We start from the raw sequence: 17,012 nt of genomic DNA, 5'->3' as shown, positions 1-17,012 counted from the left end.
GGACAGTCATATAAGGCCCCAAATAGTGTCCACTGGATTTGGCAACATAGCGGTCAATGGTGTTCTTTGTGAGAGCTGTTTGGTGCAACGGTGGGTACAGAAGAAAGGCTGCAATGAATTTGCTGAGGATTACATTTCAGTGATAAAACGGATACAGCAAGTACGGACGGACTCCTGCTCACCCCTGGGCCTGGAGGGGAGGAGACGGTGTAGATGCAGATAGAAAGAGAATTGACGTGTTTCATGCCCGATTCCTTCCACCTCTTCATAAGTTAATTACTTGAGTCTTTCTAGAGTGAGAATGATGGGGTTGAATGGGGCAAATGTTCAGAACATTACTGAAGGGAATAAGGAGACATTTACCAAGACCTGTAAAGGATTATAGAAGGGCATTTAGTGCGCAGTTAAGGTTGGAAACTGTGAGTCTACAGAGGAACCGAACTCCATGGCTGTGGCACTTTTCTCCAGCAGCACTCTGGAGCCTAGTAGGGATAGACAGGGCAGGCTGTGGGTGTGAGCAGGATTAGATGGGTACAAACGACCTCCCGAAGTTTGTGAGAGAGTGGTTAGGGTGGGATCCAAACTGAACTAGGAGTTAAGGGAAGCTGGGAGAGGGTGATAGACTGAAGAACTGGAGGTCTCCCATGAGTCTGAAGCAGGATTATCCTAAGCAGGGTGGCCAAAGAGAACTGGAGAGGAAGAAAATTGTGGTCAGAGGTTGGGATACTACAGTTTAAGAGCTGCCATCGGCAGCGTTGGAAAACATCCCCACCCCAGCCCTATACCATTGTAGGGGGACTATACACTCCATTCCACTTGGCCCAGCTCAGTCCCAATTTATGCCTGCCTGTTTTCCTGGCATCTTAGCCAATTTAGCATTTGTCCCAGATTTCTCACTTTCCCACAAAGTGTAAGTATTAATAGTTGAATCGAAATAAGCCAGGACGGGTCTGTTGAACCATCACTTTTTAATTCCTGCTTCTACCTTGCTCTCCTCTACTAGCTTGTGAGATGCACATACAGAGAACCAAGTTCTCTCTTTAACACAGAGTTAAACCTAACCGACAACCAGAAATAACCCTTCTCCTTTTTCCAAATCTTTTCCGTTACAATATAACTAATATGTGCCTCTCAAGGACAGCATGCTGGGCGTTCACTGATGAAGCAAGTGCACTCAGACTGGGAATTAGAGACAATGGGCTTATTCTTGTCCTGGGTGGGGGAGGGGAGGAGTATTCACCATTGTGTCCCTTGCTGGACACTGGGTCTGCCAGTTGGGACTGCCCATGTCAAAGTCTACAAGATACATGAAGGTGCCAGGCCATCAGTTGCTAGGCCATTGGATGTAGGAAATTATGTAAATTTACATGCATGTAAAATATATTCAGGAAATAGAGGCTGAGGAGTCCTGCCATAGAACATACAGCAAGTAGTCTGAATATTCTTTCTTTTTAAGTGTTCACTGCCCTAGATTGTTTATTATTCCATCTAAGACCTTCAAAAATTGATAGTATTCTCAGTAACCACATGGACTCTAAATACATAGAACCAGCCAACTTTGTTCAAGGAATGGGAAATACATTAATTCAGTGGGAAATAATATACTTATACACTTGTCCTTAGATTTCTTTTTAAATAGCTATTTCACCTTTAACAAGCTGTTTATTCTTTTTTTTTTTTTTCTGCTTTAATAGTCTGAATATTCTTGGTACAGTGGTTATATCATTCATTATATGGTGCAAATCTACAACCCTTTGTATTATTTTATATATATTTTAATTTTATTGATTTTGAGAGAGAGGAACAGAGAGAGACAAAGACAAAGAAACATTGATCAGCCGCCTCCCACATGCGCCCAGACTGGAGATGAACCGGTAACCTGAGTATGTGCCTTGACCAGAAATCGAATCTGCACCTTTTGGTGCACAGGATGACACTACAACCAGCTGAGGCCAGGGCAACAACCCTTTATTTAAAAAAAAAAAAAAAATTGCACCCATCCTTTCAACATGTAAGTTCAAAAAGTGAAGTGCATAATTAATGAAAAATTAAACACCGAATTTGTAACTCAAGAAAATTGATCATGGGAGATTAACCAAAGAAGTTATATGCATATGTGCATAACCCATGGATATGGACAATGACAGTGTGAAGGCCTGGGGAGGGGGTGGGAGCGAGGTGCAGGGGGTCAATTGGGGGGGGAAAGGGACACCTGTAGTGCTTTCAATAATAAAGATAAATTAAAAAACAACAAAGAAAATTGATCATGAATGTGTAACATGAACTAAACATTTGTTGACATATATCATGCACATGCATGGGGACATTGATATCACTGACCTCACGAAAACCAGAAGACATAAATCTGTGGAGACAGCATCAGCATCTACCTCAAAGGTTTGTATTTAAAGAAGACTGTGCCAAAAGATGATGATTTAAATATATATATATCTTTATTGATTTCAGAGAGAGGAAGGGAGAGAGAGAGAGAGAGAGAAACATCAATGATGAGAGTCACTGATCGGCTGCCTCCTGAACGCCCCTACTGGGGATAGAGCCCACAACCTGGGCATGTGCTCTGACTAGGAATCGAACCCCAATCTCCTGGATCATAGATCAATGCTCAACCTCTGAGCCACGCCAGCTGGGCCCAAGGATGATGATTTAACAAGGTGCAAGTGTGGAGAGGGAGAGTGATTGATTTTAAGGAATTGGCTCACTCGATTGTGGTTTGGCAAGTCCACAATCTGATGGGGTAGGCTGACAGGCTGGAGAATCAGGGAGAGTTGCAGTTAGTCCAAAGGCAGTCTTCTGGCAGAATTCCTTCTTGCTCAGGGGAGGTCAGTCTTTGTTCTACTCAGGCCTTCAAATGATTGGATGAGGCCCACCCTCATTATGACAAGTAATTTGCTTTACTCAGAAGTCCACTGATTTAAATATTGATCTCATCCAAAAAACACCTTCGCAGAAACATCCAGAATAATGCTTGATCAAATATATGGGCACCATGGCCCGCCCAAGTTGACATAAAATTAAGCATCACATTAGTTAATTCCAATAATGGTTCAATGTTTTTATCCAATTCAAGAAATTGGATAAAAGTAAAGCTTATGGAAATTTATTCTGATGGAGGTGAAACATCTGACATTATTGAGAAAGCTACTGTAAATTCAGTTTTAAAATTCAACATTTAGAATAAGTATTTTTGTGGTGATAATTTTTTTCATGGAAGTACAGATTTTGGTGAAGCACAGCCCCAGTGTAAAAACAAGGTTCTTGTTCCTACCATATGCAGAAACACGTGAATAGAAATACACTCGGAATTGGTTGTGGTGCACATATAATTAATTCCCCTTGTGTCCGAACAAGTAAACTATGAAATTGTTTCTAGATAGGCAGGAGTGAAGAAAGGGAATTTTGGGTTGTACTCACGCTTTCCTTATTTCTTCCTGCAAGCACATGTTCCAGTAAAGAACAATGGCATACTTACCATATTTGACAACCAGAATAGATAATTTTTAAACAAAAAGTGACAAAATTAAATGACAAAATTATTTTGTCTTTATGACAAATTTTTCTGTAATAATTAGCAACAACCATTATTGTCTTGATTTTTGTCTTTAGTTTTAAAACAATTAGAAATTTTAAAGAATACATTTCAATTTTATTTTATTTTTTAAACTAGCGTATTGATTTTTAGAGAGGAAGGGAAAAGGAGAGAGAAACATCCATGTGAGGGTGCAACATCCATCAGCTGCCTCCTGCATGTACCCTACCAGGGATCAAGCCCCAAACCTGGGAATGTGCCATGACTGGGAATGAAACCAGCAAACTTTCAGTGCTCGGGACAATGCCCAACCAACTGAGCCACACTGGCCACGGCTACATTTGAATTTTAAATATATTTAGTAAAATATTTCATATATGAACCAGATTTTTACTTACCAAACAAAGGTATTATGTCTTGCCCTGCCCCATGTGGGTCAGTGGTTAGAGCGTCAGCCTGTGCCCTGAAGGGCCTCAGGTCTGATTCCCGGTCAAGGGCATGCACCTGGGTTGCAGGTTCAATCCCCAGCCCCAGTCGGGGTGAGCGAGGGCGGCAACCAATCCATGTGTGTCTCTCACACTCTCCCTCTCTCTCCCCTTCCCTCTCTCCCTTCCACTGTGTCTAAGGAAAAAAAATCAATGGAAAAAATATCCTCAGGTGAGGAGTAACAAACAAAAACAATTATTATGTCTTGCAGGTTGCACTCTCTTTGCTGTTTTAAATTTTAAACAAATAAAAGCCCCAAGTTGTCACACAGTATGACAGGATTGAAATAATAGTACCCTTTCTTTGTCTTTACAACCATAGGGCTATCCGTCTTTATTTCAAATCTTTTAAAATACAGAAGTAGCCCAGCCGGGTGTGGCTCAGCGGTTGAGGGTTGGCCTAGGATCCAGGCGATCGGGGTTCGATTCCCGGTCAGGGGACGCGCCCGGGTTGCTGGCTCGATCCCCAGTCGGGGGTGTGCAGGAGGCAGCCGATCAATGACAACTCTCTAATCATTGATGTTTCTATCTTTCTCTCCCTCTCCCTTCCTCTCTCTGAAATCAATAAAGATATATTTAAAAAATAAAAATAAAATAAAATACAGAAGTATGCGGTACCACAGGGGTAAGAGAAAGAAACTGCAAGCCAGAAGCAAGGTTCTGAAGTGCTGGGTACCTAATTTAGTAACAAATGTGGGTAGCTGAGTCCGCATGTGACAGGCCGAATGTATAACTGAAAGTTCTCTGAATTAATTTCAGTGGAACACACGTTTCTTAGAAGGACAATAAAAATGTGCTGATAAGAACTTCAAAGTCTATTGCCAATAGAAACGCATTCATCTGTTGAATGAAAGATATGTAAAACAAGTTTATAGCAGCACTATTTGTAATAACCCAAACCTGGAAACTACCCACATATCCATCAACGGGGGATTGGATAAGAAGTCTTAGAGGCCAGAAGGATAAATAGAGTGGAAGAACTAAGGCAAAAATATGGGACACATAACATTGGTATTATCATTTATTGAAGCAAGCACCATGCTAGGCACTTTTGCATTCTTTTGTTTAAGCCTCACCTGCGATGGAGATATTATCCTCATTTGACATATGAGGAAACTGAGGCATGTAGAGGTTAAGGATCCTGTCCAAAGTAATAAGTCTACTTAGTGATGAACTCAGAATTTGAACTCAGATCTGAGTTCAAAACCCAAATGTAACTTTTCCATTATAGGCTGTTGCTTCTCCATGATACATAGGGAAGGCAGAGAAACTAAGAAAGTATGGAGTTCACACATTCATACATGCTAAAATGAATAACAGCTACTATTTCTGGAGCACGTATTGTGTGGCAAGTACTATGCTAGGTGCTTTACATCAATGGCTTTACATAAATGGTGCTTTACATAAATGGCTTGACAGCAAAAATTATTATTCTCATTTTTTAGATGAAGAGACTGAGGCTCAGAGAAGTTCAACGACTTTCTCAGTTTCATGTCTCCTATCATCCCATATCCCTTAGTGGCCTTAATCTCCATTAAATCGCCACCAACTATGTGCTCAGCACTGTGGTGGGTGCTGGAGCTGTACAGATGAGTACATTAGGAATGGAACAATTGTTATTTGCTTACCTGACATTTGAGCATAGGGGAAGATTTTTTTCCCAATTCCATATAGGAAATTGTGGAGGCAAAAATAAAGATCAGTAATAGTGATAGTTCCCATTTATTGACTGCGCATTGTCCTAAGTGCTGTACCATAAAAATTGTTTTAAAAAGGTGCTGTACAACATATATTGTAATCAACAGCCAAAATGGATTCATTTTTGCTAAGCCACACCACCAAAAGAAAACTTAATAACACGATTTCAGTTTCAGCCTCTCTCAGAAATGACATTTTAAACCAATCAGTCTGGAAATTCCTGGTGACTAGGTAGGTAAACTGCCTGATTAGACCTCCCGCCTTCCCCTAAGTGGTGGAGACCTTGCCTGAAATAATCTATTCCTAACTTCTTAGCCCTGTGCTCTTTCTGCCTATAAAAACTTCCATTCTGTAAACTCATTGGAGTGCCCTCCTAGTTGCTGATGCTGCCTGACTCACGAGTTACTTTTTTGGGGGAAAGTCTGTCAGTTTAATTCCTTGCTAATTTTCTTTTTTAATTGAATTTATTGGGGTGACATTAGTTAATAAAATTATGCAGGTTTCAGGGGTACATTATCTGTTTAATGAACAAAATAAACAAAATAGAAAGAGACTCATAGAAACAGAGTACAGACTCACAACTGTCAGAGGGGAGGGGGGTTGCAGGGCTGGGTCAAAAAGGAGAAGAGATTAAGCAAAAAACCAAAGAAACACCCCGCAAACCCACAAAAAACCCACCTCATAGACGGACAACAGTGGGGTGATTACCAGAGGAAAAGGGGTGGGGGTGGGGCGAGGTAGGAGAGGGTAAAGGGGGGATAAGTGGTGATGGAAGAAAAGTCACTTCATAAAGGCAATTAGATCTTCACATTTACTTAGTTGAATATTTTTCAACGATATATACATATATACACACATATATACACATATACACGCATATCATGTCCTTCACCCCTCACAAGGATCCTATTAATACCCTCATTTTACTGAGAGAAAATACAGCCTTAGAGAGTCTGATTTGCACAGGGACACAGGGCAGTTAAGTGTACCCCGATCTGGTTGACTCCAGGGCTCTAGGGCTCAACTCTGACAAGCAGTTAAAGATTTTTGTGAGAACTGGGCCACAACTCAGGAAAATGGAGTCCGCAATGCAGTCCGAAGTGTTGGCAAGGGGACGCCGGGCAAGTGGAACCACGTGGTGACTGAAACCTGAAGAGCTGGCACCGGTTAGGCTAGGGCCACTAGGAAGAAAGGCGGCCGGCGAGGGTTTGGAAATCGAGGAGCCGCCTGCACGCGAGACCGAGGGAGAGGGGGTTACAAGCTGAACGGAACCGCCCCCGCTTCCTCCGCGAGAAAAGTCCGGGGCTGCCGCGTGAACTCGAAAAGCCGCAGACACAGGCGCGCAGGGGACGCGGGCCGGCCGTGTGGGCGGAACCTCGGGGGCGGGGCCGGGCCGGGCGCGGGGGCGGGGCCGGGGGGCGGAACTCGTACCTCAGCTCGAGCCGCGGCGACTAAGGCTGAGGAGAGCGCTCGGCGAAGCGCTCCGCTCTCCCGCAGGCACCGCCTCCTCCTGCGCCTCCGTCCCCTAGTCGGTGCTGCGCCCGCTTCTTCCTTCTCAGGCTGCCCTTCGCCGGCGCGCTTGCCGGCTCCGTTATGGCGACTCGCAGCCCCAGCGTCGTGGTGAGCAGCTTGGCCCCGGCCCGGAGCGGCGGCGGCCGGCCCTTGAGGCGCGGGGCCTGCAGTGCCGGCTTGGGCAGGGGTGGCCCGGGCTGGGGTGGCCCGGAACGGGGGGGGGGGGGTGGCCGCAGCTCCCGGGGTTCAGCTTTACGTCACACGGGCGGTGGGGACGGAATGGGGAGGCTGGGGTGCGGGCATCCTCTGCAGAGTCCCGGGGAAGCGTGTGGGACTAGAGGTGCGGCGGGTGGGGGGTTGCGGGGGGTGGGGAGTAGCGCGGGGTGGGGGGGGTTGGCCGGTTGGCGGACTTGTGCCGACTGCCAGTGTGCTGGGGGGAGGGGCGTGGGCCAATTCGGGAGTGATCACGAGAGGTGAGGGACAGGCCCTCCTCTGTACATTTGGGGGATGGAAGTGATGGCCTCCCGGTACCTGGCACGGAAACGACCACATGGGAGGACACGTGGGGACTGGTGTTTTCATTTAGTTCAGCAAATATCATGAATATCTGTGCCTCACTGGCTCCCCACCGGACCTTTGGTAGCGGTAACCATGCTTACATTTTTACACAGGAAGGAAATAATGAAATGATATTAGGGGATTTTGCCGGCATAGGGGTGGCAGACCTGGAATTCAGATATGCTTGAAACCGTTTCCCACGCTCTTTGATCCTGCGAGGGACAAAAAAATGTGAATCTGGTCCTTATCTTCAAAGACATTTATTCCTCAACCAGCCTCTCATATTGTCTCCCGTCTCATTGGCTCCTTTTCTTATTTCTAGAACAAGACATACTGTTCTCCTTTTCCTCCACCTTTCTGATCATACTTGCTAACATAGCCAACCCCTTCCAACATTTAAATGCCTTAGCCTGCATCATCATCATCATCATATTTATTTTTTAAGCAGTTTCCTGATTACCTGTTGATTGTCTCCTACTAAAAGAAACTTTATAAGGGCAGGAATCACCACTGTAACCCCAGTTCATAGTACAGTGTTTGGCATATAAGAAATTCTCAGTAATGGCTTGTTGAATGAATAAATTAAAGAATTATTTTAAAAAGTTTTTATTGATTTTTAGAGAGAGAGGAAGGGAGAAGAGAGAGAGACAAACATCGGGGTGAGAGCAAAACATCAATCAACTGCTTCCTGCACTAGCCCCAACAGGACTGAACTGCAACCTAGGCTTGTGCCCTGACCAGGAGTCCAACCAGTGACCTTTTGGCAACATTTTGGTGGCCAGGACGTGGCCCAAGGGAGCCACACCCACTAGGGCAATAAATAAAATAGCCACTTGATCCCTAAAAAGAAAGGATTCTATTTCTTACTAGCCATTGTGACTTAAGGTAAAGAGCAGTGTCCTCAATGGAATCTGGCCTGGAATTCTGTTGTGTGGCCTTGGGCAACTTCCTTCACTTTTTTGGGCGTAAGTGTTATAGGGGAGGAAAAATATTTTTCCTTCTACCTCCTAAATTTTTCTGGCTGGACTAATAATCAAATTAACATGAGACAGATTAGCTGAAGAAAGTAGCCAGATTTATTATGTATGTACATACAGGGGTTCCATAATAGTTGAGGCTTATATGTGATCTTGAGCTAAGGAGAAGGGGAGAGTTGTGGTTTGGGACTTCAGAGTAGGGTCGCAATTTGCAGGGAGATGGAAAAGTAAATGTTTGGTAAGTAAATGTTTGCTGGGCCATCTTTAACAATGGGACACAGAAGCACTGATCAAAGGGGCTTTGCTAGGCTCCCTGTCTATTACACTTAATTCATATTAAACTATAGTTATCTATGATGATTGCTCCCCTCTGTCTAAATTCTTTTAGGTAGTTCTGGGGAAGGTCAAAGGTTTTTCCTGAGTCTTTTGTTTCTTGAAAATAACCAGTTTAAAATAATATCCCCTGCCCGGCCGGGCGTGGCTCAGCGGTTGAGCGTCAACCTGGGATCCAGGCGATCGGGGTTCGATTCCTGGTCAGGGCACATGCCGGGGTTGTGGGCTCGATCAATGACTCTCTCATCATTGATGTTTCTATCTCTTTTTCTCCCTCTCCTTTCCTCTCCCTGAAATCAATAAAGATATATTAAAAAAAAAAAAAAAAAAAATCCCAAAAGGTATATTTTGGGATGGCAAACTCTACTTCCCCTCTGTGTCCTTAGATATAACTGAATTGTTAGCTACCTCATAGTATTATTGAAAAGATTATAAGATGGGTTATGGGAATCAACAACTTTTGTGTAGTCTCTGACTGGGGATAGTAATAATAGCTACTATTGTGTTTACCTACATAGGCCTACCCTCAAAACAACCCTGTAACAGTAATATGATTATTACCATTTTACAGAGGAGGAATCTTTGAAGCCTCAGAGAACTTTAGTAATTTAACTTCAACAAAACATACCCACATCACACAGTTATTAAGAGGAGCTCAAGCCTGGCCGGTGTTGCTCAGTGGTTGAGCGTAGACCCAGGAAACAAGTGGTCATTGACCAGATTGTGGGCTGGATCCCCAGTAGGGAGGGTGTAGGAGGCAGCCGATGGATGATTCTCTCTCATTGATGTTTTGTTTCTGTCTCTATCCCTCTCCTTTCCTCTCTCTCTAAAAATCAAAAAAAACAATTTTTTTTTAAAACTCAAATTCAAACTAAGTCTAAGAGCCCATGTACTTAAATGTTATGTTTGTAGTAGGTACTCAGAAAATGGTGGGGGCTGTTTTTATTCAGTTACTGAGGAAGTTAGATGCTTTTAGCTTTGGGGTGTGATGCCTACCCCAGCATAAGGTGAATTATTATTGTTAGAACTGGCTTGTGTTAGCTTTGTTTTGCTTTTGGTTTGCAAATTCGTGTTCTTTTTTTTTATTTCCTTCCCAGAAATTGTGTGTTAGCAATAACGAAAACTTAAGTAGTGCTTACTATGTATTGGTTACAGTTCCAAGCCCTTTATGTATATTAACTAGTTTGATATTTAGAAAATAATTTATGGGGCTCAGAGAGGTTGGGTTAACTTGCCCAAGATCCCCCAGCAATGCTAGGATATGAATCTAAGTTATCTGGCCCCAGAGTCTGCTCTTAACATCTCCACTTTTAAGTTAGTGACAATTGTGGATAATTATTTAGCATTGCTATGTCTTAGGCATTGAGGTAAATATTTGTTTTGTTAATCCTCACCTCAGGATATTTTTTCCATTGATTTTAGAGAGAGTGGAAGGGAGGGGTGAGGGGGAGAGAGAGAAACATCGATATGAGAGAGCCACATTAACTGGTTGCCTCCCACATGCGCCCCAGCCCAGGTGGGGGAACCTGCAACCCAAGTACATGCCCTTGACTGGGAATTGAACCCATGACCCTTTGGTGCGCAGGCCGATGCTCAAACCATTGGGCCACACCAATCAGGGCAGAGGTAAATATTTTGCAGACATTATTGAGTGTAACTGTCCCAAAGTTACATAATAGGTACCTTATGAGGTAGATAAACACTAGTATGACCTTGGAGGCACAAATTGGTGAAGTGACTTGCCCAACTTCACTTAGATGAAATTGCCCCCCCCCCCCCATATGCCTGATATAACCTATGCTGCTTGTAACTATCATTAAACTGCCAGGGTAGATTTGGACATACTTGAACGAAGAACAAGCTTCTGGAGTTTTGAAAATTAATGTGAAACATCAAATATGCATTATGTGGATATTATATCTTCTAAATTTCAGGTTGGTAGTGCTAGAAATGCAGTCCTGTACTAACCAGATTTAAATCTTACCCCACCAATAATTTTCACACAATTGATAAAATAGTGCATTGTTTTGGTCCACAACCCTAACATTTTTTTTTTTTTTTAAATAGAAGAGGGCAGAGAGAGAGAGAGAGAAACATTGGTCGTTTGCCTTCCATATGCGCCCCAACTGGGGATTGAACCTGCAACCCAGGTATGTGCCCTGACTGGGAATTGAACCCACAGCCTTTTTTTGGTGTATGGGATGATGCTCCAACCAACTGAGCCACCTGCCAGGGCTGCCCTATCATTTTTATAGTAGGGTTTAGACAATAGTGTAGACCAAAATTATTCTTTGTGGAGCAGATCACTTGGAGGGTTTCATTCTGCACGTACACTATAGATCCATCTTAATTGTTTTCCATTGTTTTTATCTGAGTATTGCAGAAAGTCCATTGCGAGGAGGTGGGGAAAAAGACAAAAGGACCAACCACATTAGCAGAGAAGAGGGGCCTTGGACTTTTCTGTAGTTCATTAGGCAGTTACTGGGCCATGTCATTTTCTCCCGTGTGAAGAGATGCTAAAGATGAACTAGCGTACTCTTCCTTTCTGTAATTTTATATTGTGTGGATTCAGTAAATTTACATGTTCTGAAATTATTGACCACCATAGTTAATATCAATATTTTCTTATCAGTGGTGACAAAATTGCTAGCATTTAGAATAATTTGCTACTAATAAGAATTCAAACAGATACTTCAAATTACTATGGAACTACTATCTTCAACACTGTGCTTCTGATAACTGATAGGTATATATATTTTTGTCCAAAATGAATATGCTTATTATTCTACTGTGCACACTAAGAAAAGGAAAGATCATAGTGTTGGATAAATTCATGTCCTTGCACTTATAGTAGTTATGAGCCCACTTACCTAGGAGCAGCTAATAATTTATCCTTGGATTGAATAGACAAGAATGCTGATTTTAATTCTGTAATCCTTACATTATTGTAAACCTTTTAATTCTTTAACTGTTAGAAGGGTAGAAGGGAGGGCAAGCAAGTTATATATGTAATTTATTTGTAAGACTCTTATAAAATTGGAAGATGAATATACTACTAGCTTATGTTATTTTCACATTTAGGAATATGTGTATCAGTAATTCATAATTTTGGTTTTATGATATCCTAAATTATCACAGATTATCTTAAGGGGATGACATATTATCTGCTTTGGTGTTTTTCAAGAATTTTAAAGTATCTGAATATAGAAGGTAAAAATATAAAAATATGCCACCTAGCAATTTCTGCCCATTCTAGCAGCTTGGAAATGTTGGTTACTAGGAAAAAAATAAAATAAAATCTGTTTTATTTATTATTGTACATATTTTAATTCATATAGCTCATTTTAAGACTCACTTCCTCACTTCTATTTAGTCTTGTTTGGACCCATGAGTATTGTCATTTTTTTAACATAAAGAGACTTAAGCAATCCTAGTCACATGATAAATTGACGTTGTGTTGTCTTAGCGTGAGTTTAATTCCTTGCTTACTGTAATTTTATATAATATATCTTTGTAATTAGAAATTTTATATATAAACCACAAACATTTTCACATACAAAAACCGTTATAGCTATGACACACATAATTATTAAGAATGTGTGATGTCAGTTTTCCTGGAAAGTAAAATCATTTCCGTGATTTATGATAGTAAAAGTATTGACTTTGATTTTAGACAAAAGGTAGATATTAATGTTATATTTTTCAGTCTTTCATATTAATAAAAGTACCTGTCTAGATTTTATCATTAGCGTGTATTACAGGTAGGCTAGGATTTGAGAGCTATGTTCTAAAGCTCTGAAGAGATGCATTCAGATTTCTGAAATGTCTGGGTAAACGGTAACTAAAGGCTATTAACCTATCCTTTGATTTCCAGTTCAGCCAGAAATGGCAATAATGGGAAAGGTAGATCTGGAAAGAAACCACATTTTCATTTGTCACCACTTGTGGCACCTCTAGAGCTCTCTCCCCAAATATTTTGGGGTTGGGTCCTCCCCAAAGCCATCAGGACCTTCTTAGTGATCTCTAATCATTTTATGGACTGGAATGCTTGTTTCTCGCCCAAAATGTCTTGAAGCCCTAACATCCCCAATGTGATGGTATTTGGAGATGGGGCCTTTGGTAGGTAATTAGGATTAGATAAGGTCATGAGGTTGGGGCCCTTGTCTTTTTTAAAAAAAAGAGAGCTCCCTCCCCCATTCCCACCCTCTACTAGGAGAAGGTAGCCCCCAAGGTGAAAGGTAGCCACTTACAATCAAGAAAAGAGGCTTCAGAATGAAACCTACTTTGTTGGCACCTTGATCTTGGACTTCCCAGCCTCCAAAACTGAGAAATAAATTACTGTTGTGTAAGCCACCCAGTCTATAGTATTTTGTTATGGCAGCCCAAGCAGACTAATACAATTCTTTTGGAAGGTGTCAGTAATAGCTACATGCTTAGACATGTAACGCCAAGTCACAAATAATAAAACAGATGTGACTTACATTCATGTAGAAAGTCGATACTGCTATTGCCTAGGTGACTTAGAAGGCTGTGTTAATTCAGTGTCAGAGATATGCCAGTCTACTTGACTCAATTTACAACCTAGGCAAGAGAATATAATGACTACTTGGAGCTTGGTATTTCTTTAGGAAGGAGTCACTAGTGTTGCATGACCTTGGGTTCCAGTTTTATCTTTAGTGTACATATAACTGCTTTTGATAATCAAAAGTTTGTGGGCTTGTCAAATTAGATTTGGGTACAATTTATAAACTTTACTGTGCCATATAGTTAGTCCCATGTATATATGTAGGCCTTTTCTACTACATTGCAAGCTCTTTTTTTTTTTTTTTTTAATATCTTTATTGATTTCAGAAAGAGGAAAGGAGAGGGAGAGAGAGAGAGATAGAAACATCAATGATGAGAGAGTCATTGATCGAGCCCGCAACCCGGGCATGTGCCCTGACCGGGAATCGAACCCCGATCGCCTGGATCCCAGGTCGACGCTCAACCGCTGAGCCACGCCCGGCCGGGCTGCAAGCTCTTTGAGTACTATAAATTCATAATCTTTGTATTCCCCTACAAAATATTGCACAGTGCCTTAATCAGAGTGGATGCTGAATGCATTTTGATGTAATTGAATATATTGAAATCCTTTCCTGTCAAAGCAGCCACTAGATTGTTAACTACTCTAATATGGATTAGTAATTAGAAATTTTATGTATTTGATGGGGTTAATTAATATCAGATATGGGACAAATAAAGGCTAGTAAGATTAAAGAGCACCAAGTATATTTCTATCTAGCTCTTGTAGAGATTGAGGTTATTGGGCCTGTTTAATATGAAGCTTTGGTGTCTGGGATGATTAGAACAAGTTCCTGTGTGTTGTTGGATTGTATCTTATTTATGTTATTCTCTTTGGTTCAGGTGCAAGTGAGGCATCTGAGTGAGTTTGAGTGCCCCTTAAACTCCCACAATACTTAGCAGTTTAACGCTCTATCTTATGATTATTCATGTACATGTCATGTCTTTTACTACAGTGTACGCTCTTTGAGGGTAGCTGTGTGAATGTTTACCTAATTCTCTCTAGTAATATCTAGTAGATATTAACATGTTTTTTTTATGCTTGATCTAACAAATCAATCCTTTGACATTAAATGTGATATACAGGGTGTCCCAAAAATGTATACACACACTTCGAATGATTATAAAGGCAGTGTTTATTAAAATATATTTCATTTTCATTTAACAGCTATCAGCTGTTAAAACATGTATACATTTTTTGGGACACCCTGTATAAATTTAATAGTTGATTGAAAATAAAAAAATTTTGAATTGGAAATTAATTTGATGTGTTGACAAAGATAAAACTCCTATTTTGGGGTATATCTATGCTGATCTGTCTGTATTAGATTCATGTCTGGGATGAACTCTGGGCAGAATTCACATTGGCTTTGATTGAGACAAACGGGACTCTGGAAGTTCTTAGGCTGTTTGCAAAACCTGAAGTCAGGCACTGAGTCATTTTCACAGGAGCAGTAGTCTTTACAAGTGTTGCATATTTCAGGCTCTGGGTGGGTCCTGGTTTATGCTTGTGGCAGAAGCAGTGAGTAACTGAGACTAAGGGGTAAGCTTCAGGGAAGCCATTTTGGCACTCTGGATCTTCTGGATTTTAAAGCACCATGAAATGGTGCATTTTCATTCATGTCAGGTGTACCGGATACATTCTGATGAGTCTGAAATGAATGTTTATCCTTTCATCTGTAGGGTCTAGCAAGTTCTTTCTTCTTATCCCAAAACTTGAACTAAATTTCAGTTTATAAAATTTATAAAAATAGTACTTGCTGTTATAAAGTACCCTTGAAACACTCCTGTAGGTGACAGAAATGTCCCATTTCCATTATTTTTGTAGTGAATGTTTTCAAATAAGCATGATATATTTCCACTATGAGGATCTGGCATAATCTTTTCTCCCCCCAAATAGAATTTTTTTCTGCTTATGAAAATAATACATGTTTGTTTAAAAACAAGTCAATATTGACTTCCAAACTCCCTCAGACCAGATGCTGAGCCAGCGCCTGTGCTGCTGCCGGACCATGCCCATGGACATGACCTGGGTTACCCACCTGAATCGCAGCCAGCTTCCTGGCCATGTGCGCAGACTGAAGCGGTGTGTAGGTACCACCAGCCTGATATCGCTGTATCTACAATTCTGCCAAAGTCTGGAGAACTCAAAACAGAGCTTTGGAGACTGAAAATGAGAAAACATGAACGTCGAATTTCTCAGAATAGAATTATGAATTCTGTGAATAATATTATAAATCTTAAATATATTTTTCAATTTACTGAAAGCCAAGCTACTTGTCCTTAAGCACCTGCCTAATATGATGCTGATTGAAAAAGAAGAGTGCTCAATGGGTGTTAACACATACATTGAGATTTAATTATGGCCTGATCAGTATTTCTTGAAAACTGCCAGAGTTCATATCATTAACTTTTGAATATGATTTGGAAGTTATTCAGTCATGAATATCATGTGAGATAGAGTATTATAATTCTGGTTTATTTCTTTGACTAAGCATTAAATATAATGGTGAGTGAGAATTATAAATCAACTATAATAAAAATGAAATTGAAAGTGAAAAAAACACGTTAGTGTAGAAAGTGATAAGTTTCCATTTCTTGTATTTGACCATTGTTCTGTGCATTCTTCCAGACCGCCCGCCCGCCCTCCCTCCCTCCCTCCCTCCCTTTTATATTTTGTATTACAGTTTTTTGTTTGTAGATTTTATTTTAATATATCTTTTAAAATTTTCTCATACTTTTTATATATACATGTATAAAAACACACTGCCAAAAATGACTTATAAGAAAGACTCTTGTAGCCCGGCTGGCATGGCTCAGTGGTTGAGCATTGACCTAGGATCTAGGAGATCGTGATTCAATTCCCGGTCAGGGCACATGCCCAGGTTTCGGGCTTGATCCCCAGCAGGGGGCATGCAGGTGGCAGCTGATCAATGTCTCTCTCATCATTGATGTTTTTCTCTCTCCCTTCCTCTCTCTGAAATAAATAACGATATATTAAAAAAAGACTTGTATTTTTAAAAATATATATATTGATTTCAAAGAGAGGAAAGGAGAAGGAGAGAGAGAGATAGAAACATCAGTGACGAGAGAGTCACTGATCAGCTGCCTCCTGCACGTCCCCACTTGGGGATCGAGCCTGCAACGCGGGCATGTGCCCTGACTGGGAATCGAACACCGATCACCTGGATCCTAGGTCGACACTCAACCTCGGAGCCACGTCCGGCCGGGAAGACTTGTCATTTTTAAAAAAGCTATATATATACTAACTGAAAAAAATTTGGACTATATGGTGCAAGGAACTATGTAAAATCTCTGTTACTCCCTTCCCCAAGATAATAG

General features: G+C 41.2%; 1 protein-coding gene across 1 annotated transcript in view; it reads left to right on the top strand.

Annotated features, from left to right (window-relative positions):
- Nucleotides 1-7,221: 7,221 nt before the first annotated feature.
- The window catches only part of HPRT1 (hypoxanthine phosphoribosyltransferase 1), a 31,149-nt gene continuing 21,358 nt past the window's right edge, over nt 7,222-17,012 (top strand). Inside the window, exon 1 of the mRNA XM_087813489.1 lies at nt 7,222-7,350. Within this exon, the coding sequence (XP_087669615.1) occupies nt 7,324-7,350 (27 nt within the window). The 5' untranslated portion in view covers nt 7,222-7,323. The remainder of the gene's footprint in view (nt 7,351-17,012) is intronic.

The sequence above is a fragment of the Miniopterus natalensis genome, chromosome X (genome assembly GCF_054644295.1).
Source record: "Miniopterus natalensis isolate mMinNat1 chromosome X, mMinNat1.hap1, whole genome shotgun sequence".
Lineage (NCBI taxonomy): Eukaryota > Metazoa > Chordata > Mammalia > Chiroptera > Miniopteridae > Miniopterus > Miniopterus natalensis.
Note: the sequence above shows the minus strand (reverse complement) of the source record. Positions and strands in the feature narration are given on the sequence as shown.